The sequence below is a fragment of the Gaeumannomyces tritici genome (assembly GCF_000145635.1).
Source record: "Gaeumannomyces tritici R3-111a-1 unplaced genomic scaffold supercont2.3, whole genome shotgun sequence".
Taxonomy (NCBI): domain Eukaryota; kingdom Fungi; phylum Ascomycota; class Sordariomycetes; order Magnaporthales; family Magnaporthaceae; genus Gaeumannomyces; species Gaeumannomyces tritici.
The window spans coordinates 3,589,344-3,612,682 of NW_008804547.1; the positions used below are offsets into that span (position 1 = coordinate 3,589,344).

The 23,339-nt window shown below is 59.1% G+C and overlaps 10 protein-coding genes across 10 annotated transcripts; 5 read left to right on the forward strand and 5 right to left on the reverse strand.

Annotated features, from left to right (window-relative positions):
• Nucleotides 1-217: 217 nt before the first annotated feature.
• On the forward strand, nt 218-1,849 carry GGTG_06307 (hypothetical protein; the record flags this gene model as incomplete). Its single annotated transcript, XM_009224124.1, has 1 exon — nt 218-1,849. One exon carries the CDS (start codon nt 218-220, stop codon nt 1,847-1,849), a length of 1,632 nt encoding a protein of 543 aa, XP_009222388.1.
• A 586-nt stretch (nt 1,850-2,435) lies between these two features.
• Nucleotides 2,436-5,533, forward strand: GGTG_06308 (hypothetical protein). Its single transcript, XM_009224125.1, has 2 exons — nt 2,436-2,942; nt 3,018-5,533. The coding sequence occupies exons 1-2, from the start codon at nt 2,518-2,520 to the stop codon at nt 5,326-5,328; spliced, it is 2,736 nt and encodes a 911-aa protein (XP_009222389.1). The 5' UTR covers nt 2,436-2,517; the 3' UTR covers nt 5,329-5,533.
• A 35-nt stretch (nt 5,534-5,568) lies between these two features.
• On the reverse strand, nt 5,569-8,601 carry GGTG_06309 (hypothetical protein; the record flags this gene model as incomplete). Its single annotated transcript, XM_009224126.1, has 2 exons — nt 5,569-5,767; nt 5,942-8,601. The coding sequence occupies 2 exons, from the start codon at nt 8,599-8,601 to the stop codon at nt 5,569-5,571; spliced, it is 2,859 nt and encodes a 952-aa protein (XP_009222390.1).
• A 302-nt stretch (nt 8,602-8,903) lies between these two features.
• GGTG_06310 (hypothetical protein) lies at nt 8,904-12,407 on the forward strand. Its single transcript, XM_009224127.1, has 4 exons — nt 8,904-9,806; nt 9,974-11,143; nt 11,212-11,870; nt 12,056-12,407. Exons 1-4 carry the CDS (start codon nt 9,140-9,142, stop codon nt 12,110-12,112), a joined length of 2,553 nt encoding a protein of 850 aa, XP_009222391.1. The 5' UTR covers nt 8,904-9,139; the 3' UTR covers nt 12,113-12,407.
• Nucleotides 12,360-13,091, reverse strand: GGTG_06311 (hypothetical protein; the record flags this gene model as incomplete). Its single annotated transcript, XM_009224128.1, has 1 exon — nt 12,360-13,091. One exon carries the CDS (start codon nt 13,089-13,091, stop codon nt 12,360-12,362), a length of 732 nt encoding a protein of 243 aa, XP_009222392.1.
• Nucleotides 13,092-13,151: 60 nt separating this feature from the next.
• GGTG_06312 (hypothetical protein) lies at nt 13,152-14,118 on the reverse strand (the record flags this gene model as incomplete). The annotated part of the gene is made up of 3 exons (XM_009224129.1): nt 13,152-13,544; nt 13,636-13,921; nt 13,997-14,118. 3 exons carry the CDS (start codon nt 14,116-14,118, stop codon nt 13,152-13,154), a joined length of 801 nt encoding a protein of 266 aa, XP_009222393.1.
• A 695-nt stretch (nt 14,119-14,813) lies between these two features.
• GGTG_06313 (class II Aldolase) lies at nt 14,814-16,287 on the reverse strand. The gene is made up of 3 exons (XM_009224130.1): nt 16,015-16,287; nt 15,420-15,954; nt 14,814-15,314 (listed from the first exon to the last, which is right to left on the reverse strand). Exons 1-3 carry the CDS (start codon nt 16,136-16,138, stop codon nt 15,014-15,016), a joined length of 960 nt encoding a protein of 319 aa, XP_009222394.1. The 5' UTR covers nt 16,139-16,287; the 3' UTR covers nt 14,814-15,013.
• A 2,289-nt stretch (nt 16,288-18,576) lies between these two features.
• Nucleotides 18,577-19,173, forward strand: GGTG_06314 (hypothetical protein; the record flags this gene model as incomplete). Its single annotated transcript, XM_009224131.1, is given in 2 exon segments — nt 18,577-18,615; nt 18,634-19,173. The coding sequence occupies 2 exon segments, from the start codon at nt 18,577-18,579 to the stop codon at nt 19,171-19,173; spliced, it is 579 nt and encodes a 192-aa protein (XP_009222395.1).
• A 396-nt stretch (nt 19,174-19,569) lies between these two features.
• Nucleotides 19,570-22,220, forward strand: GGTG_06315 (T-complex protein 1 subunit gamma). The gene is made up of 6 exons (XM_009224132.1): nt 19,570-19,821; nt 19,908-19,974; nt 20,057-20,265; nt 20,333-20,923; nt 20,990-21,627; nt 21,759-22,220. The coding sequence occupies exons 1-6, from the start codon at nt 19,797-19,799 to the stop codon at nt 21,849-21,851; spliced, it is 1,623 nt and encodes a 540-aa protein (XP_009222396.1). The 5' UTR covers nt 19,570-19,796; the 3' UTR covers nt 21,852-22,220.
• Nucleotides 21,537-23,249, reverse strand: GGTG_06316 (hypothetical protein). The gene has a single exon (XM_009224133.1). The coding sequence runs from the start codon at nt 22,845-22,847 to the stop codon at nt 22,224-22,226; it is 624 nt and encodes a 207-aa protein (XP_009222397.1). The 5' UTR covers nt 22,848-23,249; the 3' UTR covers nt 21,537-22,223.
• Nucleotides 23,250-23,339: the final 90 nt, after the last annotated feature.

A 23,339-nucleotide genomic window follows, 5' to 3' on the forward strand; every position in this document is an offset into this window, starting at 1 on the left:
ATCGAAGCTCTTCTCACAATCACCTCACTTGGCCCTCACCATTCCACATAACAGTCAAGGTCACAGGAAACAAACAAGTCGAGTCAACAAGACTTCATTGATGTTTGCCTCGACATTCCGATGTTTACTCTAACCAAGTAAACCACAAATCCGCGCCGAGGATCAGTCACATTCATTCACCCCTCCCTCGCCTCGCAACACCGTCTCGTCTCCCACAATGAATGGAAATGACGCCGCCGGTGACGCGAGCAGCCCTCCGCCCAAAACAGAGAGGCCTCGCTCCCGCATCATGGACCGCAAGATCCGCCCTAGCGGCTTCTCCGCCTTCAGTCCCGGCAAGCAAGGCCGCCGCATCCCCTCACGAGACCGAGACCCGCCGCCGCCGCCGCCGCTACCATCGACCACAGCCGCACCGGCCGCGACGCCGTCGACACCCGAGAACGCCAAGGGCAGAGGGCTGCTAAACGTCCGCGACCTCGTCAGGCGCATCGAGAAGTCTGGAAAAAGCAGCAGCAGCAGCAAGCCCGACGCTGGCGCTAGTCCGGGAGACGAAGCCGCTGCGGCAGCAAAAGACGACCAAGCCTGCCAGGACCAGGGAGCAGCATCGGCGACGATGCCGCCGTCGCCCGCGAGAGGGGACGGCGCTGCTTCTGCGCGCCACCGCCGCTTTCCGCTGCCGCCAACCACGCCGACCGCAACGCCGATCCTGCCGCCGCAACTGCAGCAGCAGCAGCGAGACGGCCCTCGCCATGGCGGCTTTCGCCGCTGCTATGACGACACAACGGCAGCGCCGCCCGTAGGCCAGGCTTCAGCCATCACTGCAATAGTTGAGAAGAAGCCGGCGGCAGCAGCATCGCCACCGCCGTCGCCGATAAGAGAGCAGGCCAAGCAGCGCCTGCCGCCCGAATACTCGCTCGCTTTACACCGAGGTCAGTTTAGCAACTCGCGTCTTGGCGACAGTGACGACGGAGCCAAGAAGAAGGCAGCCGCTCCGCAGCAGCAGCAGCGGGACAGCGCGGGCCGGCTGAAGGCCAAGAAGTCCGCTCTTGATGTGTTCGGCATTAGCCTCGGCGGCAGCAGCGTCGCCGCCGCCAACGCCGCCCCTGTCAAGGCCACGCCCGCCAGCGGCGGCGACGCCGGCATGCCCAAGGAGTACCTGGAGACGATGGCCTACGGCAAGGGCAGCTCCGAAGACGCCCGGCGGCACCATTCGCAACACGAGCCTGCAGCCAGGGAGAAATACACCGATATCAGTTCCAAGGGGAGAGGAAGCAGTGAAGTGACAGCGGATTCCACAAAGGCAAAGCGCAGCGTCTCGGGCCCCCCCAGCGAACCCCGCCTGGCGAAGCCGAAGCCCGCGTCCTACTCCTCCTCCGTCACATCCCCGACACCCGCGCCCGACGACGACGACGGCGGCAACGGCACGCCCCGGTGGCGCTCGGCGGCCGAGTCCAGGGTCTTCTGGGAGGGCGTGCGGGCGGCGCTGTTCGTGTCCGACGACGAGATGGGCGAGTACTCGCAGCAGCAGGACGAGGCGCGCTGGCTGCGGGCGCGCGAGGCGCAGGACCGGCTCTTTTGGCACCAGCAGCAACAACAGCAACAACAGCAACAGATGGCCGCCACTCCCTTGGGCAATGGAGGCTTCGCAAAAGACTGCGCCCTGTGCCGCGCCGCCGCCGCAGCAGCTGCTTCGGATGGGATGGGGCTCGCGGCGTTCCCCACGCCGCTGCAGCCCGTCACGCCCTGGGACCCCGCGGCCGTGGCGAACAGGTCCGCAATGGTCACGCCGCTGTGGAGAGGCTTCCGCCGGCACCGGTCGTTGGCCTCGGCCAGGTCGTCGACGAGGTGAGGTGAGGCGGCTTACCGGCCTGGCTCGCCCGTTTGTCCATGTAATGGAAGAACTTGAGCTTGTGGCCGAACCCGGATCCCGGCTCGCGAGTGCCGGTTTTTGATCTGATAGATTGATTGTACAGCCTCTTGTGGTGTATACGGGTTTTGAGGGCAGACTTTTGGGCCCCGGTCCATGTCGCAAATCCCAATGTCGTTCGCGTAACTGCAAAGCACTGTTTCGGCTGCCGAGAGTGCCGCTGCCATGCATGGCATAAATATCATGGGTGAAGCTTTTCATCTTTTATGGCAGTCCGCATTCAGGAGCAACACCTCTCGCGTCAAGTCCTGTCACAAAGTCCAATTTATGTTCCTCGATTCCTCTGAATCCCCGTGCCTGTTGAAGTGGCGCTGTTAAGTCCCTCCTCTGGGTTGACTAACCTCAACAAGGAAGCCCGCACATGGTTGCCGGCTGGCCTGATTGGTAGCCCTACCTCAGCGAGGGCCTGTAACCAAGCGACACGACTCCCTCTCTGGTATTTTCCTACAGGCAGCAGCCAGCCCCAGGAATGCCCATCCCCCACCATTTCTTTCCCTTCTCGCTCCCCCCGTCCATACCTACCTGTTGAGGGCTCCCGGCCATCTCAAACGTTGCCAGAGCGGGCAGTCGGTATAGAGGAGCCGCTGGCGATGGACCCATTCAGCGCGCTTTCCATCGCCACAGGCGTCATCGCCTTTGTCGACTTCGGTGGGAAGTTGCTCTCACTGTGCGCGGAAATCCAGAAATCCGACCAGGGCCAGCCCGCAGCGCTGTCTGCTCTTGAGGCCGAGTCTCGGGAGCTGTCGGCGAATGCAACCCACGCCAGAGAGAAGATTGACAGCCTTCAGGAGCGTTACCCTCGGCAGGTCGAATGCCTCGATCGCCTAAAGACAGAATGCGCATTGGCCGAGAAGGAATTGCAGCATCTCATCGATGGGTTACCGGCCCGGAGTGGCCGGACCCAGGCTTTGAGGGCTGTCCACATCTTATTCAAGCAAGGCGATTTCAAGAGGCTGGAAGACCGTTTGAAGAGCATTCGCGACCAGACAAATATGAGCATTACGATGTGTGTCGTGTACGTATCGCCTGCCGTTACCCATCATGTACTCACAACTTGAAGCTAACCCCCAACCCATGTGCTGGTGGACAGCGAACACTGCGGCAACATACAAGGCACCCTTCATTCCGTGAAGGAGGCAATCGACAACCTTCAGCCAGACGATCTTCAAGGGCTCAGCGGCACGTCCGAGAGAGACAGGATGGAGAAGGCATTGTGGACATCGATCGTTGCGGCAGAGAAAGCCAGTATCCACGCATCATCAGGGCCATCCATCGATCAAACCGAAGGGTCTCATACACCCACCAGCGACAATTCCATCGAAAAGAGAATCCTCGGGGGGCTCAGCTTCAACGATGTGACAGCCCGAGAAGATCAGATCGGAACTCCGTTCCCGCACACCTTCCAGTGGCTACTTGGAAGCTACGAGGGTAGCGAGAGCGATGAGAGTGGCCATGGTGGCGGGCCCTCATCGGCACGTCACCGGACAGGCTTCAAAGAATGGTTGGAATCCACGACCAACGAGACCCCCTACTGGATCACCGGCAAGCCCGCGTCCGGAAAAAGCACCTTGATGAAGTTCATCTGCACAAACGCGCAAACAGAGAAACACCTTCGTCGGTGGGCTGGCGAGCTTGAGCTTGTGATGTGCGGCATATACATCTGGAACCCGGGGTCCTCTCAGCAAAAAAGCCAACTCGGCCTCCTGCTTACGATGCTCTACAAGCTCCTCTTCCAGCGGCCGAACCTCTGCCGGCTTGCGGCAAAAAGTCACTACACGTACTTTCAGCTGGCCGGAGTAGGGGCTTCCAGCCCCCCGGACTGGACAATTGACCTGGTCAAAAACGCTATCGCCCGTTTCCTTGATGCGGTTCGCGATACCCATCGGGTTGCGGCCTTTTTCGACGGGCTGGACGAGTACGAAGGGGATCCATCGGAACTGATCGCGTTCCTATTGCACCTCGGCCGCAACTACGGCATGAAGCTCTGCTTTTCGAGTCGTCCGTTAAACGCCTTTAGGGACAAATTCTTTGCGTATCCGTCCCTTCGCATGGAGCAGCTTACCAAACCCGACATCGAGCATTACGTTCACACGCGAATGAAAGAAAGTCGTGCGATTGAAGAGATCCGGGAGGTCAACCCTCGCAGCATTGGGGACCTCGAATTTCAGATTGTGGACAAGGCAGAGGGCGTATTCCTTTGGGTGGCTCTCGTGGTTGGAAAGCTGGTCATCACGGCCCAAGATTTCAACAGTCTCCGCGCCATTTGGGACGTGTTCGAAGCGCTACCCCCAGAACTTTCCGAGTACTACGAGGTGATGCGCAAACGGCTCAGCGAGCCCCATCGCAAAGAGGCATCCAGAATGTACCAGCTCCTGCTTCGCTGGAAGGAGGTAATGGCCAGACACGCCATCACCGGCTGGGTATTCTGGGCCGCAATCAACCATGAAGATCTCGAACAGCCCCCCCAGCCACCTTCCAGTGAGGAGATAACAGGCATCATTCCCATGCTGGAACGGCGGCTAGCAGGATGTACAGGCGGCATGCTACAGGTCACCCGCGGTCAGGGAAGACACAGTGTCGACTTTCTCCACCAGACCGTCTTCGAATGGTTGCAGGACATTCGGCCCCAAATCATCAGTGATGGGCCAACAGGCTACGAGCCAGGCCTTGTCGTCGCTTCCGTTCTCGGTTCATTGTCCCAACCTGACCAACCTGACCAACCTGACCAACCTGACCAACTTGACCAACCTGACCGGCTTTACCAACCTGACCGGCTCTACCAACCTGACCGCGCCTCGGGTCTCACATGCCTCATTGCCAGGGTTTACGAGTTCGCTCGATCTTGCGATAACTCGCCTGAAACCAGAGTCAAGCTACTCTTGGTCATTGATCGGCTCGAGGGCGGAAGCATTCGGGACTTCATCGGGGTCTGGCTTGGTCCGGGAAGGTATGTGTACAGTTGTTCCAGCGGTCGCTCAGATGCGGCTCTTCGATGGTTCTTTGCGGCCGAGTTCTCCTGTCCCCAGTACCTGCGCGCCAGGCTTGAAAGGGGTTCACATCCCAAATGCCCGCGGTTCTACAGGATGCTATCGTCGTTCCACCAAACCAAATACGAGACGGACATATTGAACAAAACGATCATTCAAGCCGCGCTGGGGAGTTATCCTACCCGCAGGCAGGACGGCAGCTTATCGAACGTGAGACGAAACTTGAGACTGAAAACTCTCGAGGTTCTCCTGGAAGCTCAGTTCGTGCCTCGTCGGTTTCTGGAGAAGATAGTCAAACTCGAAATCGAGAGACATGAATGGCCGAAAGCATACAAGGAAGCTCTTTTGGCCCAGGTTCGTGGGAAAGGCCGAATCGAACTCACTGAGGAGGATGCTTCTGAACCCTGGGAGTAGGGTCGTGTTCATTTTTATTCTTTTGCATTTATTATTTTTATTTCCCTATCCCCATTAAACCATTACCGTTCTATGTGTTGTAACCCGCCGAGCCAGCCTCTACTGCGAGCGATACAAATCCGTGGTTAAATCCTTCCGGTGCCCGTAGCAAGGTCCTGGCCTTGGGCCCTACTATTAAAAATAGAAGAAATCAGGCAAAAATTGGAATGACCATAGGTGCGAGGTCGATTGACGCTAAATTCATTTCATTCTTTCATTCTTTCCATCCGCGACGCCATCGCCACCTGCCGACGGCTCCGGGTACACGTGGGTTAACGCGCTCCACATCGCGCAGGACTGCGACGACGACGACGACATACCGCCGAGATTGCAAACATGGGGGTCATTTATGCCGCCGCCTGCTTCACCATCGCCGCTAGTACCGCCAGTAACGCCGGGGCTGTGTGGATGGGTGTTTAAAGCCTGGGAAAAAGGCCACCCTGCTTTCCGGCATCGATCCCGGATCCTTTTCTTTTCCAGCCTACAGCTAGACTGGGTATGCAAGGCTGTCTCGCGCCCGAAATACGCCCCAGACATACCCGCTCGCGTCCGTCAAACGAGACAGATTGCATACGTGGTCCCATCAAGCTGCAAGTCCGTGACAGTCTCCTCTGAAAAGTCCGGGCACGCCTTGTGCCTATCCATGGGCGATGGTCCATCTGCCAGAACCTGAAGCGCGCTGCCGTGCGTCGACTTGTTGAGGATCTTGACTGCGTAATACAGTCGAGACTGCCTGAGGCGGTCCAGAACATCTTTGAGGGGCGCCTTGAGAATCGGGGCTCCCATCAGCGGTTGATGGACGGCCCATGTTGCCCCCCAGGCCTCGCTCGGCCCTCGAGTGGAGGTACCTTCTCCATTCAAAGCCGGCAGCCAGGCCGTCAGCTGCATCATCCCGTCTTTGTCGACAAAAAACTCCAGTCTAGGGTCCGCCTTCTGTCGCAGCTCGCGCTCTACAAGACCGCGCTGGCCCCATCTTTCTTCATCCAGTACCGCTTGGAACAGGCAGACCACGTTTTCTACAGTGTAGCCCTTGGGACCCAGGAGCTGGGCGGCGAGAACAGCCGCATTGGGAACGTGGAATGGTGGGCGACACCACGGATCTTGGCACTCCACCACGGCCTCTCGGACGACCTTTACGGCACGTTGGAGGGCCAGGCTGAGACGCCAGCGCAGTTGCTGGAAGTAGGAGATGCAAAAGCGAGGCGGGTCGCTGGGGCTCGGGCTCTCCTGCTGCCCGCCGACGCGCGGCTCTCCTGGGAGAAAGCCCTGGCACCTGGGAGAGAAGTACGTCTCGGTGTTGAGGACTCTCTCGGTGCCGTCAACCCCATACTTGGCGCTGGCCCAGTATTGTTCGTCTAGCGTCACGCTGCATGGGGTATCGAGGGTCGCGTCGCCAACGAGAAACATGCGGCTGCATGCGGCCACAATCTGCCAGTCGCCCCATTCCAGGCAGCCGTTTCTCTTGATGGAGTACATTGATGGCTGCCTCTTTGGATCGACGGGCCGGAGAACGAAAGGCGTGTATGTCCCGTCGCTGTGTATCACCACGAAGATGTGGTCGAGCTGAGGGTCGACGATGGCGGGCAGGTCCTTCCTCATCGAGGTTAAAATAACCCCGACCTTCTCCCCAGCCAGCCCGTACTCGGGTAATTTATTATACTGGCTGCGATGCGTATGGCGCTTGGGATCTCGGTCCAAAAACAAGGGTGAGGATGGCACCGGCATAAGGTGCACCAGCTTCACGTTCAAACCTCCCGTTCTGGAGTCCACCCAGATCTTTTCGTTCCACGGCACGTGCGAGTCTTCGGCAGCAATATCTTTAGCGTTGCATGTCCGCAGCTCGATGATGGTGTGGGAGCCGAGTTGATCCTTGAATGGTTGGGGGAAGAGGTCCAGGAGAGAAGTCAAAATAGATAAATCTCTGCCAGAAGGAATAATTCCAGCATCTTGGTGGATAGCGAGGGTGCTATCCCATTTCGCGTACGCCCTCCTCTCAATTTCAGAGAACAGTCTCGGCCGGGAGTCGACTGGAGCCTGCCAGTCGGGGATCCACGATGGCATACGGCCCCAGCCAGTAATGCCAACAGCGGCGCACAGCGCCTGTGATTTCCCACAAGCCGCGACGACGTGGGCAAAAAAGCCGGTGAAGACGTGTTGGGGGGATAAGCTGTAGTCGGGCGCAAGGGTATAACGCTTGGTTGGTTGACCGTGGCGGTATATTTCCTGTCGCCCGTCTTCCAAAAGGCCCAATATCCCAAAGATGCGGTCGCGGGGGTCGCTGGCGTCGGACTTCCAGGTGAGCCGTATGACGCTCAGCATATCCACCATACTCAACGAGCCCTTGGCGACATGCTGCACCCACTGGGCGGGCGTGGTCTCCCACGTCCCTTGCATGATGCACAGCTCGGCAAAGCCCTCCAGCTGCGACCCGTGGGCGAAGAACTCTACGCCCCCGCTGCGGACAACGACCTGTCCGGGTAGAACGAGCTCCTGAATGATCCACACGCGGCTGAAGTAGCGCCGGTCCAGCCACTCCTTGATCTTGATGGGCGCGAGGGCAGCGCGGTGGGGGTTGCTCCGACCTTCAAGGTGCTCGGGGGAGCACTCGTCCGGGCCCAGATAGACGAGGACGCTGGTGCACTGGGCGTAGATGTCGGACATGCGCGCGACCTGCCTGTTCCTCTCGGCAACGTCCTGCTGGTTGATGCAAAGCGCGTCGACCCAGAGCAGGCGCAGACCCCGACGCGGCCTCATGTGCAGCAGCATATCATGGCAGTTCTGGGTCTGCAGGACGACGTCCCAATACGGGCCAACGTATACCGGGCAGGTCTTGGCATTCTCTCCCTTCTCGCCGCCCCACGCGTAAGAAACGGCCTCGTACCAAGGAGAGTCGTTCAAGGGGTGGACTTGGAGGTCGCAGTGAACCGGCGACACTGGGCCATCTGACGCACCATCCGATGGTGGGTGCAAGCAAAGAAGCCGGAACTGTTCTAGACCAAGGGGTGGGTCGTAGATGGCAGCAGTGGGCACCGGCACCTTGATTTCCACACGAGGCTTTTCCTCTTGAGTGGGTGAACAGCGAGTCTCCATGTATGCCTTGGGACCGCCATTGTCCTGGCGCAACTTTGGCCGCCGGTAAGGGACTGACGGAGGCCACAATAGGTTCATGTCATGCAGGGGCTCGTCAGGAGGCACCGACAGCAGCGGGCTTTCCTTGTTGGCAGCCGCGGCCATCTCGTCCAGCCGTGGGCACGCGCCACATGCTCTACAGTGCGGGACATTGCCCTCGAGATGTATGTTAGGTTCGGAGCAGCCAGCTCTATGCCAGCGAGACATTACGGGAGGAAGTCCAATCGGCCAGTTGGGAAGAAAAACTGGAGGAAGGATGAAATGCGCGTCGTTTCTAATAATGTAATAGGGAGGCCATTCAAATGAAGTCCAGGATGACCCACGTGATTAGAGGCGGGGTTGATGGGTGGCCTCGTGAAGGCAAAACTGACGACGTGCCCTCGCCGGCCCAGAGATATAATCGATGCCCCAGATTTGCGCCAAATCTCCACCCACGATCCTACCACCAGCCGTGCTGGGCTGCCCAGTCGACCGAATTTGACGTGCGACCTCGATCAATTACTCGACCTCCGAGTCGGCGGGGGCCCGCACCCTATCTAGGGGGCGCACGGCGTTTTAGCGGGCGTCTTCCCCCAGTGCCAGCTTCGCGGGCTCCAAGGCAACCTCAATAGGGCGCCGCGCCGGCACCCAAAGCCCTTCAGCAATGGCCGAACTCACGCTCAAAGGGGCAGCTCTCGCGATGGTCCTCGGTGCCATCTTTGGGTATACTCTCTTCCACTTCATAGTTTTTGTCCGGACGTCCCGTAAGGACTTGGACTCCTTACGGCCCACCCCCCCAACAACGAAACCGGAGCCTAAAGTCATTTGGCCGGAAGCGCCTGAGGGTTTCCGGAAACCGTGGGCCGAGGGAGATCCCACCAACACCAGTCGGTACCAGCTCTGTGGCACCTGTCAGCAGATCGACCTCGGCCTGCTGGGTCTTGAATTGCGGTCGATGTCCAGAGATTCGAGTCAGTCTGTGCGTCTGGGCCACAGCCTTGGTGGGGTCAGGTCAGGCAGGGAGTTGTGCGATCTCTGCGATCTCATCTGGCGCTCGCTTTTCGACGACGACCCAATTCACCCGCGCATAAAGGAAAGCGATTTTCCGGATTACATTACAGTGACCCTCAGCCTGGACACCTTTGCGGACATCAGTCTGTCCCACCTGCACAGTAGCCACATGCTCCAAAGGCAAGGCAGTCAGCACACCTTTGTGACCAATATGATTTCTGTCCAAATTCAGTCGCCTTGTGACACTTGTTTCCCTGGGGATGTCCGTTTCCTCAAAAAAGGGAAGATCATGATTTATAGACGATCGGACCAACTGCCAGGTAAGCAACCCCACGGGCGACTAATGTCTTATCATTGACGTCCTTTTCTCTCGGTCCCTCCATATCACACAGCTCAGCTGGAACACGGTGCTTTCTTACAACGAGGACCTGCGCGGCTCCGAACAGCGCAATGATATAGTCGCACTGATTACTTGGAAATGTTCTAGACGCGGACGATCTGTGCCCTGCGCTTCGCGAACAACCTCTGCCGCCCGCAAACTCTGATAAAACCTTTGCCACGATTGATTCCTGGCTTCAAGGATGTCTCAGGGATCATCCGGCTTGCAGGACTACGCGTTTAAACAAGGCGCGCACGTGTGAACCACCGCCCAGATTGATAGAGATACCTGTTGATGCTGGCCATGTCCGTCTCATCGAGGCAACTGACGTCCAAGAGCCCTACGCTGCTCTAAGCTATTGCTGGGGCAACTTCAATTCGCTTTCCGACTCAGAACAGGCAAACCCTCTGACAACCACGTCGACCACCTTCAAGGAGTTCCAGATACAAATACCTTTGGACGCCATCCCCTTAACCATCCAGCAAGCAATTTATATCACCCGCCGGCTCGGCATCAAGTACCTATGGGTCGATTCCATGTGCATTGTTCAAGACGATCCAGTCGACTGGCAAAACCACACCGTCCTGATGGGTTCTATATACGCCAACGCCCTTGTTACCATAGCAGCCACGGGGGCCGCCAATAGCTCAGAGGGCTGCTTTCTATCTAACCCAATAGCCGAAGGAGGTTCGGATTCGCTTTACAAACACGAAGCAAAGCTACCGATTGTCATCTCTGGCCGCTACATAGGCGACATGTTCGCCGCCCCACTTTCGATGCGGCGCAACTTGAATGGCCTGAAAGGTCTGGGGGCTGAACTCGCAGTGAGTTGTTGGGAAAATAGGGCCTGGGTGCTGCAGGAGCGCTTCTTTTCGAGACGGATCGTGCATTTTGGAGCGTCCCAGGTCCATTGGGAGTGCGAGCAGATGGTAGCTAGCCAGATGCGGCCGTTTTCCGAGTTGCGATGGCGCGCGGCCTCGACAAAGAAGCCGGTGCTCAACGTGGAGCGCTGGTGGTGCAGTTTGCTATCGCAGTACACCTCGTCGGAACTTAGCGTGGACGGGGACCGTCTCCCCGCGATTGCGTCTATTGCGAAGGAGATCGCTGAGGCCCACAAGCTTACCTACGTCGCGGGAGTATACGCCGAGATGCTTCCGCGTTGCCTAGTCTGGGCTGCTGCGACTAACTCTCGTCCCGGGGATGACTGGGCGAGACTATGGAATAACTGCCTCAAGATAAAGCCGTTAACCCATCCATATGTATGTCCTAGCGAGCGAGGTAAGATTTGCAACCTTGGGTATTCTCCTTCGATAGTACACCCACAGCTAACCTAGTGATTGGCAAAGTGTCGTCCTGGAGTTGGGCACACTGGGAGGGTTCTATCGCCACCTTGAACATCCACAGCTATGACCCTTTTTTTAGCCTTATGGGTGGCATAAAAGTGGTCGAGCGAGGAGACGAGCACAGCCATCACCAGTCATCTTTGGTACTGTGGTCCCAGATCCGCCGAGTGACCCGCTCGCAGAGACGGATGGAGACGTCCGACCAGTGGCCCACGGCCTCGGTCTGCTACGCCATACTCCGAGATGACCCGGAAGGGAGTGGCGGCACGGAGAGCGAGGGATTTGTTGTCTTTGATGATCCTGAGAACGCCGCCCCGATGGAGTTTGATCTGGTTCCGGTAGGCACCTCGTACGGTACCTCGTACGGTACCTCGGACGGTACCTCGTCCTTGATTTGGTCTAGATTCTGGAGCGTCGACATATCGCTAGCCGTCAAACGTGTGGGGAATGAGGCCGCGGATATGAAGGAGGCCCGGGCGCTGGGCGTGGAAGGAGGAGCTGCGCTGCTACCGGACCGGTACCGCCGGCTGGGACTCGTAGTGCGATTTTGGGGGTGTGCTTTCCATAAGCTTGGACCATTCACCTGGGAACCGCTGGCCTGCAATGCGACAATATCCTTTGTTAGGCTATCAGAACCATTTGCGAACGGTCTGATGGCTTGGGTGAGTTCTTTTTTCTTCTTCTATTTTATCTTTTCAAAAACCCAGCCTTCAACCACCACAAGCATCCGAGACTCTGGCGAGGCCGTCACACCCATGGTTGCTCGCCAACTGGGCGATGAGCTCCCGAATAGTAAGGGGAACATCGTCTAATAGTTGACTTGGCTAACTCGGGTTTCTCCTCTTAGTTCCCTTTTGGTTACTTCAAGAGGTTTCACTCATACCGACAGATTTGTTTGATATAAGCCGGAGCCTTCCCTGTCGGGCTACCCACGAGGCCCAGGAGATATCTAGCTCGCGAAGAAGGCGCGAGAGTAAGAAAAGAGCCGGAGAAATAAGGGGAGGGACAAAAGGAAGAGAAATGGTCACGGGCACAAAGTCGGCCGATACGTATCGAACAATGATGCTGTATACTACCCCTGAGAAACACACTGCATGAAGAAACCGTGGAATAGTCTTGTGTGTCGCCCGGAAAAGGTAGCCTCTATAGAGCTATCCACAAAACAGAATGCCTACAAAAAGACACATGTTGATAAGGGGGAAGCCCAGTTGAAAAACACAATCCCGCAGCCCATCATCCCTAGGCCGAGCACGCGCCTCCAGCCTCCTGGCGAGCCGGACGACGGGCGCATCCACGGCGCGCCAAAACACGTCGGCGGCCCAGACGACGATGGGCACGATGAAAGCGACGCCCAGCGCGAAGCCGGCGACATACCCGCGGTCGGTGATCATCTGGCCGCCGGCCGTGGTGATGGCAAAGGTGCGCATCTCGATCAGGTAGCCGGCCGTGTGCAGCACGGGGCCGTGCACCAGGTAGAGGGCGTAGCTGACGCGGCCGAGGTACCGCGCCGGCGCCAGGTTGAAGAGCGCCTGCCAGCCGGGGAGGCGCGCCACCGCCGCCACGAAGAGCACGGCCCCGACCGACTGCCAGTGCCGGTACCCGTCGTCCGCCCAGCAGTCCGGCACCAGGCCCGATAGGAACACCCACCCGGGCGTCTCGTCGGCGCCAAAGTCGGGCTGCGACATGAGGTAGAGCGCCGCGAAGCTGACGAGCCGCCACCACCAGAGCGACGCGCACGTCCGCCTGCGCCGCTGGCGGTGTGGGTCGCCGCCCGGCCGGTCGCCCGCGGGCTGGGCCGGGATCGCGGTCGTGGCGGGGTCCGTCTCGGCGTCGCGGACGAGGTCGAGCTCGGCGAGGACGGCGCCGCAGTAGAAGAGGAACATGTCCCAGCGGCCAGAGCGGTAGCAGAACAGCACAAGAATCGCGAGCACCAGCAGGCGGATCTAGCTGTGAAGCCGGCCGACGCCGACGAGCGTCGCGAAAAGGGCCATGGAGCAGCGGAACTCGACGGGGATGGTCCAGAGGTGGACGTCGTATGCGGTGCTGCCGCCGAACGGCTCCCAGTCCCAGACGTGGACGAACTCGAACATGGCCCGCGCCCAGTCTTGCAGCTGCAGGGCCAGCGAGCCCAGCCGCTCCGGGTGCATCTCCTGCACGTTGCGCATGAAGCGCTCGTCGTGGGCGAAGTCGCGCGTCCACTCGTAGACGCCCATCCGCAGCAGCACCACTACAATCAGGGTCGAGGCGGCCGTGGGCAGGAACAGGCGGAAGAAACGGCGGAAGATGAAGGACAACAGCGTGGCCGAGAACTCCTCCGACGGTGATGGCGTTGATGACTGGAGGGACGGCGTCGAAGGCGGCCGCCGCGGCGCGCGCGAGCCTGAGCGGTTTGATGGAGAGCGCGTAGCCCGACACCACAAAGAAGACGGCGACCATGGGCGGGCCCTGGTACCACAGCCTGAGCACGGGGAGCGTGAGGGCGCCGTCGTTGCCACCGTAGCCCCAGCCCTCGGCGATGCGGAAGCACGTGTAGAAGTAGTGGCAGAGGAAGACGACAAAGGCCGCGACGCCGCGCATGCCGTCGAGGTACGACGTCGGACCGAGCCGGTCCATCCTGGTCCGCGAGTGCCGAAAGTCCCTGCCCGAGACGGCAGCGGCGGCGGTGAGGCCATGGTTATGGCGCAGGAAGCTCGGCACGAGAAAGAAGACGGCCCTGACGGCGGCGGTGCGCCAGGGCGGCGCGCGGATGAGCTTGTTGCAGGCACAGACCCCAGCGGCCGCGAGCTACGACCGAGCCCGGGAGGCGCGCGGGAATCTGGTCTCGATCTCGGCCCTACCCGCGCCGCTCTCGATGTCGGACAGGGTCTTGTCGTCTTGTAACAGCGATGCCTTCTCTTCGTCTCGAGTCATCCTTCGGGCCGTGCTCGTTGTTGAGCTACAGCCACTCATCTTCGGGAAGAGGATACTTCTTGTCAAGTTAGGTTGTTATCGCCACATGAGGTCACCAACAAAGGCTACCGGGGGCGCTCCTCAAGGCGTGTGCCAACGGCGACACCAGCGCCGGATCAAAGGAAGGAGGCAGTATGGATACGAAGAAAGAGTATCACTATTGGCGACAAGCTGGACTGGTTCCGAGCGTGTGGTATGGTAAGTGGTGTGTTGATGGATGAGAAACGAAGAGCCGGTACTCAACAGGAGCATTAGCAAACAGCAGATCTAGGGACAGGCCGTCGAGAATAACTTGTAACATGGCCGGGCATGGCCATGATTCCGCTCTAGCCGCCATCCCAGAGCATGCAAAGATGCAGCGAGGAGCCGGAGTGAGTAGCGTCTCGGCTTCTAGCGAGGCGCCCTGGTGGGAGCCAAGGACAGACTGAGTGACGACCCATCTGCGTGGCGGGCACCCGTTTCAAGAGGCTCGGGCTACCTGGAAGATACGACGGATAGCCCGGGGTATGCTGCGTTCAGCATCTCAAACTACGGTACGGCATGACTGGGTGCGGCGCCGGCGCATAGAGAAGCCCCGCAAAGCAGAGAGCTGGCTGGTTCGTGCTGATTGCTGTTGCAGACGATTGATCCAAGGGCCCTGCTCGTCCTAGTGCTGTACGACTGGTCAGATGTCGGGTCTTCGGTCGAGCTGAAAGGAGTTGTGTTGGACATCGCACAGTGCGTCGCGCCTTGGATTCATTCGAAGGAAAAAAGACGCCATTGTACCTACGAGACCTCATACTGTGCTCGAAATACTGCCTTTGTATATCAGTTAGCCCATCTCGGCGGGCGGGCGTAGAAACACACACTCATATTCTCAAGCAATAGGCACATCCATGTTGATGACCAGCTCCTCGAGCCCCTTAGCCAGTACCTCCTCGCCGCCAGCAGCCTCAATCTCGAGCTCGATCTCGGGCTGGAACTCCCGGTAGAGAGCATTCGTCTCGCTCGCCATCTTGAAGGCGTGCGCCGCCTCCTCGTCGCTGATGATGTGCTTCTTGAGCTCGCTGTTGCCCGCGAGCGCCGCCTCGACCTGCAGCTGGATCGCGCAAGACCGCTCCAGCAGCCCAAACATGTAGGCAGCTTCGTCCACCGTCGAGCCGACCGTGAGGAGGCCGCTGGGCAGGTGCGACAAATCTCGCAGGTCAGTCACGTCCATAATATCAACGTAGACAAGGGCGAATGCATCTGCTGAGGCTGCATCTGCCGGGGCTGCATCTCACTGGTTCATCAGGATCAAGGCCTTGTTAGTCTCCCCCAGGGCCTCGGCGATGTTGTTGGCTTCGTCGGCGGCGAAAACGATGCCGCCGTACTTCTTGTAAACGGCGTGGGCGCCGTAAAAGTTGCACACGTCCTGCGTGAGCATGTCGAGCGGCCGGGCGAAGACGGACCAGGCCCGGCCGCCGGCGGTGTGGCAGTGGCAGACGGCGTGGATGTCTGGCCGGCGCCTGTGCACGGCTGAGTGGATGTAGTAGCCCGCCGCGTTGGATGTGACCCTGCCCGTGGTCGGGTTCGGGCGCCCGGCCACGATGGCGCCCGTGGCAACGTCGATGGCCACCATGTCGCCCGCCCGGAGCATGCCGTAATGCCGCCCCATGGCGTTCATCCACATGACGCCCGGGAACTCCGGGTCCCGCACCGATATGTGCCCGGCCTGCCCCTCGGAGTAGCTGTTGCGCGACCAGTTTCGGAACGTGGCCGCCATGTGAACCAGGATGTGCCGCCTCTCGGCCGCGAAGGACGGAAAGGTGGGGATATCTAGAAGGTCTGTGAGCACAAAGGTTTTTGTTGTGTTTGGGCCGTCCGACTTATTCTTACCCGGCATCACCTCGCCCTGCGATATCGCCCTCAAAGCAGTCATTATTTCTTCCTTGGCCTTGCCGGCCGACTTGGCAGCCGAGACGACAGTCGACTGGGCCTCGTTTACCGCTGAAGGAGCCATGATTGTTCAGGCTCTAAGCGCAGTGAGTTGGCAGCAATGTTTCTTTCCGCGAGGGAGATTGCGAGCAGTCCGAGTTCAGGTACTGTGTATATACACCCAAGCTCCTAGTGGATGGGAGTCTGTAATTGATAGGGCGCGCTCATCTGACGACACCCCACCGAGCGGGTACAAGTCCGATATGCGGGGTGAGCAGCGGTGCCGACAGCAAAGTTCCAGCCTCCAGTCTGTAAAGTCACCACATGGCTGGAAGTGGCTGGCTGACTGGTGGGTCGGCTTCCCGAAAGGGGATCCTACCTGACGACATCCAAAACCTGCAAGGCTGTGGCATCTCTCGATACTTTCCAACGGGAAGGTGTGTTGGAGCTCCCCGGCAGTGCTGATTTTCACAGGAATATTGCATGTAATTGGCCGAACCAGCCCGGTGGCTGCTCTCGCTGTAAGACCAGCCGCTGCAAGTGCAACGGAAACTTGACCATCCTCAAAACCAACACTAAGATTCATCGCTCCTTCCACATCGCTGCATGGTGGATCTGATACTCCCGGGCGGGCTTTCTACGGGCGTGGCAACGCTATTCTGCTGGATTTAGAGATTTGAGCTCTTCCAAGAGTGAAGCTCTCTGCCTTTCTATAGATATAACCACGAGTATTTTCTGCGTCTGTTCTGTACCAAAATATTTACCCAAAGCATAATCTCTCGATATTCTTACTTCATCGTGTGTCCATTCTCATCAGCAGCGCGAGCCCGACTTTCGCTGTCTCTAGCCTGATGCCGGGCCGATAACATGATGAGTCCAACATGAACCTGCCGCTCTAGATGCCTGAATACCAAGGAACTCTCGTCAGAGTGTCTCTTCACCTTCCTTCGTTATTGATCCCCGCGCCGCCGACATCCACTCGCTGGCAAACGTCCTCATTTCTTCTCCCGACCGGTCGGCACCCCCACCTCGGCAGGCAACCACCCACCACTCTTTTTCTTGCTCCTCCGCAACTCTGCACCCTCGCCAACGACAACGAACTATCACCCGCTATCCATCAGCCCCTCCATCACCCATCATCTCCCGCCACCCCAAAAAAGGCCGTACTATCATTGCCTGGCGTTCACGAAAGGCATGGCCAAGGACGGCACTAGATCGCGGGAAGTGGGCGGCTCTGGAGATATAGAGATGGCCGAGGACGGCGGGAGGGCGAGAGCTGGTGCTGCCACGGGATCCGGAAAGCGCAAGCGACTGAGAGGCCAACACCCAGCATCTCGCAGCTCCGGCGGTGGTTCAAGTGCTAAGCGCGGCAAGAATGCCCAAGAAACACCTAACAGCTCGACCGGCACCGCCTCTTCAGCTTCATCGAAACCGGCAGAGGAGCAGCGGCTTGACGAGGACGCACCGGAGCAGGGCCCCGAGCCTGGCCCGCTGAACCACGTCATGTCGGTGCTGATGCAGGGGATCCGCATAGGCGAGAAGAAGCTCGAGGTTTCGAAAGCGCAAACGAGAGCCGCCATCACTAGAATCCCGCCGAGAGTCGGAGGGTCGGGTCTTACAAACGTCGGCGCCGTCCAACAGGCCAGGCCGGTGTGGTACAGCCCTTTCACTGAGACCGAGAATCCAAACACCTTCTTCCCACCCTTCGACCCCCTCTGGGTCGTGGAATTTGAGTCTCAGTACAACAAAGAAGCGGAGGATGGCGAGGTAATTTCCTGGGAGGACACCGACCTGACTACTCGTCACCAGAAGCGCCAGGCAGGGAAGCTCAGAGCGTAAGTCGAAACTTGGCATTAGCTAATCCATCCCGAGACTTGAAGAAGGTGATCTTGACAGGTGAATCAACAGACAATGGGCGGCCAAGAGGCTGGCGGCCGCCACAGACTGCATAAACTTGATGGCCTTCCAGGTGCCCCAACTACCCGCAGAGCTGAATACTAGCCCAGGGGGCAGGAAGCTTGATCTCCTTGATCGTTTACGCTTCTGGGCCGCGAAGGCGGGAGTGCTTCGTCGGGCAAACTGCAAGCGCTTGAGATTCGAGGTGATCAACAACAAGGCCCCGTTCCCTTCAATAGAGGCCGACTTGAAGAAGGAGCCGGGGGGATTCAGCCGCTGGTCCAACGATCTTCTCTCGCCAGGGTCCCCTCCCAAGGAACGACCGACAACGTCAAAGTCGTGGCGCGGACAGTCAACCACGCTGTTTGGGACCCCAAATAAGGTGCTGAAAGATCTGACAGCCACTGATTCGGGTGTCCTCAGAGTCTATCATGGCACCATGTAAGTCCTCAACATGAATACGCCGTGCAGTCGTGTGCCGCCTGGCAACCACGAACTGCGGGTATAAACAATACTAACACTACCCCTGGGGACACCAAAAGACCAGACATGAAAAACCGACCGCACCCATGGATCTGGTTTGAGATACGGCGGCCCGTGGTCGAAGACCGACCGAGTTTGGCGGAAATGCCACCAACTATGCACCCGATGCCGGGCGGCATGCTAGTGTTCGCACTACCACAGAGTAACCAGAAGGCTTTGAGCCAACCTGGCAGGCTGCACTTGACCCTCAGCCGGGGCGGCATACCGGCATTCGAGTTCACACACTCGGAAGGCATCCGAGACAAAGTGGCTGGGCTGCCCCCAAACTTCCTCTGTGTCAACAAGTACGATCAGAGTGAATTGAGAAACAGCCAGCAAGATGCGATGGACATCTACAACGACAACGAGGCCAAGACCGAAGGTAACGACCCGGAAGACGACGGAGTCTGGGACGCCTGGTACCGATGGCTGTGTCGGGAATGCAACAAGGACCAGCAGGCCTGGAATTCCATCTTCACCTACATGTCCGAGACCCGCATCGAGCTCATCGTCGAGACGATGGACAACGAGCCCTGGATGGTTTTTGAGGGCGGCGAGTGGAAGGAGAAGAGTGTCCCCGCTGCTCGCTCCTCGACTGGAATAGGGCCCCCGCCGAGACCCCTGACCGTTAGCAACTCACGGCCGCAGAGGAGCTCCAGCCTCCGGAACGAGATCAAGCCAGAAGACGACCAGGGAAAGTAATCGGCCGGCACCTCATTCGGCCGCTGTTGGTGGGTCGTTCGCGTCTTGTACAAGAGGAGTCTGTTGCATCTCAAGACAAAGGGGGTGTTGGTGTGGACATGATCAGCGCTGTGTAAGTTTGGGGAGGACAAGGGCGAAGACCTTGATACCACCATCTGTTTTTAGCGGGAATAGCAAGGAAAGCGAATGTGTAATGAAATACCAGAGAGAATCGGGCGAGTTTTGGAAGGGAAAGTGAGCATCGTCAGGGGTTGAGCAAATCAGAATGTTCTGCTGTGTGTTGTGACTGACTAGGGGTCCGTGCGGGATCCGGAGAATCCATCATCCCCACCCCCACCTTCGATAACAAAAGTCCCAGCCCGATACGGGATGCCTGGCCCGCATTGGCGGCGTGCAGCAAGATCTTTTGACGAGAGCTCCATGGAGTCCCGCCGCCACCGCAGGGGATCAAGAGCTCTTCAAGACGAGCCTCTTTGTTTTTTTTCTCGTGACCCAACCTTCCCCCCACTCGAAGCCAGCACGCGTCCTTCCTCTCAAAGCCTTTTAGCAGGCTCTTTGTGCTGCATAGACCTCGCCCGCATCGACCATCCACTTCTTGGGACCCCCACCTCCCCGTCACCAAGATGCAGGCCCCGGTGGTGGTTATGAGTACGTCCAGTGCTGCCTGATACTCCAGAACGACACTCGCCTTGTGCAAGTAAGGTGCGCCGTCGCTAACCAGAAGCTCCCGCCAGACACCCAGAGTGGTGAGAGGCAAACCGGAAGGAAAGCCCAGCTATCAAATATCGCGGCCGCGAAGACGTGAGCTCCGCCTGTTCCCAGAAACGCCTCTTCTTTCGAAACCGCTTGTGGTGCTGACCTGATCTGCCCTCCCCGCTTCCAGCGTCGCCGACATCATTCGGTCATGTCTCGGTCCCAAGGCCATGCTCAAGATGCTCCTCGACCCCATGGGGGGCATCGTTCTGACCAACGACGGCCATGCCATTCTGCGAGAGATCGAGGTGTCGCACCCTGCCGCCAAGAGCATGATCGAGCTGAGCCGGACACAGGATGAGGAGGTCGGAGATGGCACCACCACTGTCATCATATTGGGTGAGTTCGTCCCTGGCTGGAGACGCCTCCTGCTGGCACATGCCCTAACACGCTGCGTCCGACATAGCTGGTGAAATCCTGGCTCAGGCCCTGCCGCAGCTCGAACGCAACATCCACCCCGTCGTCATCATCGCGGCCTTCAAGCGTGCCCTCAAAGACGCGCTCGAGATCATCGAAGAGATCTCGCTCCCGATCGACATCAGCGACGACAAGGCCATGCACAGCCTCATCCAGTCCTCGATCGGCACCAAGTTCGTCTCGCGCTGGTCCGAACTCATGTGCGGCCTCGCCCTCAATGCCGTGCGCACCGTCACCTGGGAGGTGGGCAACGGCAAGCAAGAGGTCGACATCAAGCGGTACGCGCGCGTCGAGAAGGTCCCCGGTGGAGAGATCGAGGACAGCCGCGTCCTGGACGGCGTCATGCTCAACAAGGACATCACACACCCCAAGATGCGCCGCCGCATCGAGAACCCCCGCATCGTCCTGCTCGACTGCCCGCTCGAGTACAAGAAGGGCGAGTCCCAGACCAACATCGAGATCACCAAGGAGGAGGACTGGAACCGCATCCTGCAGATTGAGGAGGAGCAGGTCAAGGCCATGGCAGAAGCCATCATTGCCGTGAAGCCGGACCTGGTTATTACTGAGAAGGGTGTTTCTGGTAGGGCCCCCTAATTTTCTTCTGTGTGGTCAACTGGCGGCGTATACTCACCACACAGAATCGTAGACCTGGCACAGCACTACTTCATGAAGGCCAACATAACGGCACTGCGGCGCGTGCGGAAGACGGACAACAACCGCATAGCACGCGCGACTGGAGCCACCATCGTCAACCGAGTCGAGGACCTGCAAGACTCGGACGTGGGCACGCAGTGCGGACTGTTCGAGATCGAGAAGATCGGCGACGAGTACTTCACGTTCCTGACAAAATGCACCTCGCCCAAGGCCTGCACGGTGCTGCTCCGCGGCCCATCCAAGGACGTGCTCAACGAGGTCGAGCGCAACCTGCAGGACGCCATGGGTGTGGCCCGCAACGTCATGTTCCACCCGCGCCTGTCCCCCGGCGGCGGCGCCACCGAGATGGCCGTCGCCGTGCGCCTGGGCCAGCTCGCCAAGAGCATCGAGGGCGTCCAGCAGTGGCCGTACCGCGCCGTCGCCGAGGCCCTCGAGGTCATCCCCCGCACCCTAGTCCAGAACGCTGGCGCGAGCCCCGTCAGGGTCCTGACGGACTTGCGCGCCAAGCACGCCGAGGGCAAGAGCTCGTGGGGCATCAACGGCGACACCGGTGCCCTGGCCGACATGAAGGACTATGGCGTGTGGGAGCCCGAGGCCATCAAGGTGCAGAGCATGAAGACGGCGATCGAGGTCAGTTTTGCCCCCTTTTTTTTCGCCCAAATCCATCTTTTCTCTGCTCAGACCGTCGCAGCGGGCGACGAGGCCGAGTATATTACGGGTACTACGGTGGGTATATATTCTAACACATTGTATTCCTACAGGCCGCCTGTCTTCTCCTCAGGGTCGACGATATTTGCAGCGCAAAGAAGGCGCAGCCAGGCGTCGGCACCGGCGGAGGCGGAGGCGATGAATAGACACGAGGATCCCTAATGCGCTAGACCACCTACCAAAATCCTTGTCGTGGGGGTGTATCTGGGTAGCTTTTTGCCCCATGTCGACGTCCGGATTCCCTGTCGTTGGTTTTCTCGATGGTGGTACCGCGGAGATGGATGAGGGCGACGAGAGGATGATGAATACCCCCTTCTTTCGTTGCCGGTCCGTGTAAAACCCTTGCAAAATCCGTTCTGGGAGTTTTGGTAGACAAAAAGAAGTAAAACCAGAGACAAAGAAGTCGTCGAGGGATCGGATGCGAGCGTCGTCGCCATCGTCGGCTAGGTTGATCGTATTTTCCGTCGTTCGTATCTAGGAACGGAGCGCGTCTGTCGATCGGTCGGTGCCATGGGCTCTCAATCCTCTTCGTGAATCACGAGGCCGGCCTCGGCCTGTGCAGCAGTAATAACGGGGGCCGACGAGTCCTTATCAGCATCGGTGTCTCCTCCGCTCCCTGCTGCCGCCGCTGCTGATTTCGCGTCCGCACCGGCGGCGGAGCCCGCGCCAGGGGCGACGGCGTCGGGCTTGGGCTTGTTCTGCTGTGTCATGCGGGCCCTCTTCTTCTTCTTCTCACGCTTCTCCCTGTTCCTGCGCGTCTTCTCCTCGTCCCGCAGCTCGTTCTCGGACCGCCTGCGCTCGAACTCCTGGCGGGCCTGCTCCTTGCGCAGGTCCTCGTCCATGAGGCGCAGGCGCTCGAGCTCGCGGCGGCGGCTGGCCTTGTACACGTGGAACTCGCCCGAGCCGGCGCCGGCGCTGGAGCCCTGGACGTTTGTGACGATCTCGGGCGGCGCGGCGTGACGGCGGCGGGCGGCGTCGGCGTCGCCGCCGGCGGGGACCCGGATGACCTGTTCGGGCTTGGCGAAGAGCGCCTCGACCGACGCGGCCTGCTCCGACACGGGCGTCAGGGCGCGCTTCTTGGTCGGCCGCTTGGAGCGCGGGTCCGCCGACGTCGGGATGCTTTCGGGGCCTTCGCCAGACATTTTTCTTGTTGGTAGGTCAAGGTGGCTGATTCGCTTGGGTAATGATTATCCAACCCCCGGGGCCTCTATCTCGCCATTCCTTGGCTTTACCCGGGCCGGTGACCGAAGGAGGCGGGTGGGTGGGCGACGGTGCTAAACGGGGGGTGGTGCGATTTAGTTTTTTGGCAGATTGTCCTTTCTTTTTTTGGGGGGAGGGGGGCAGGTGGCAGCGGGATGCGGTTCCGCGCGTGTTGCTTGCAGGAGATGGGGAAAGGCTGGGCCAATTTGAGCCAACGCGGTCGCCGGGGGTCTGGATGCGATGCACGCGTTGCGTAGCAGGAGAAAGTCGTTCGTCGACTGCGGTGGGTACCGAAAAAAAAAGTTTGGGCCATGTGTGGGCCAATGTGTGGCGCCTCCAGCATGCCGGAAAGCGCCGAACCAGAGCAGGTCGAACGTCGGTCACGAGGCGCCCTGCCAGGGGTCCCAAGGCTGAAGCGGGTGGCAACTTGTGCT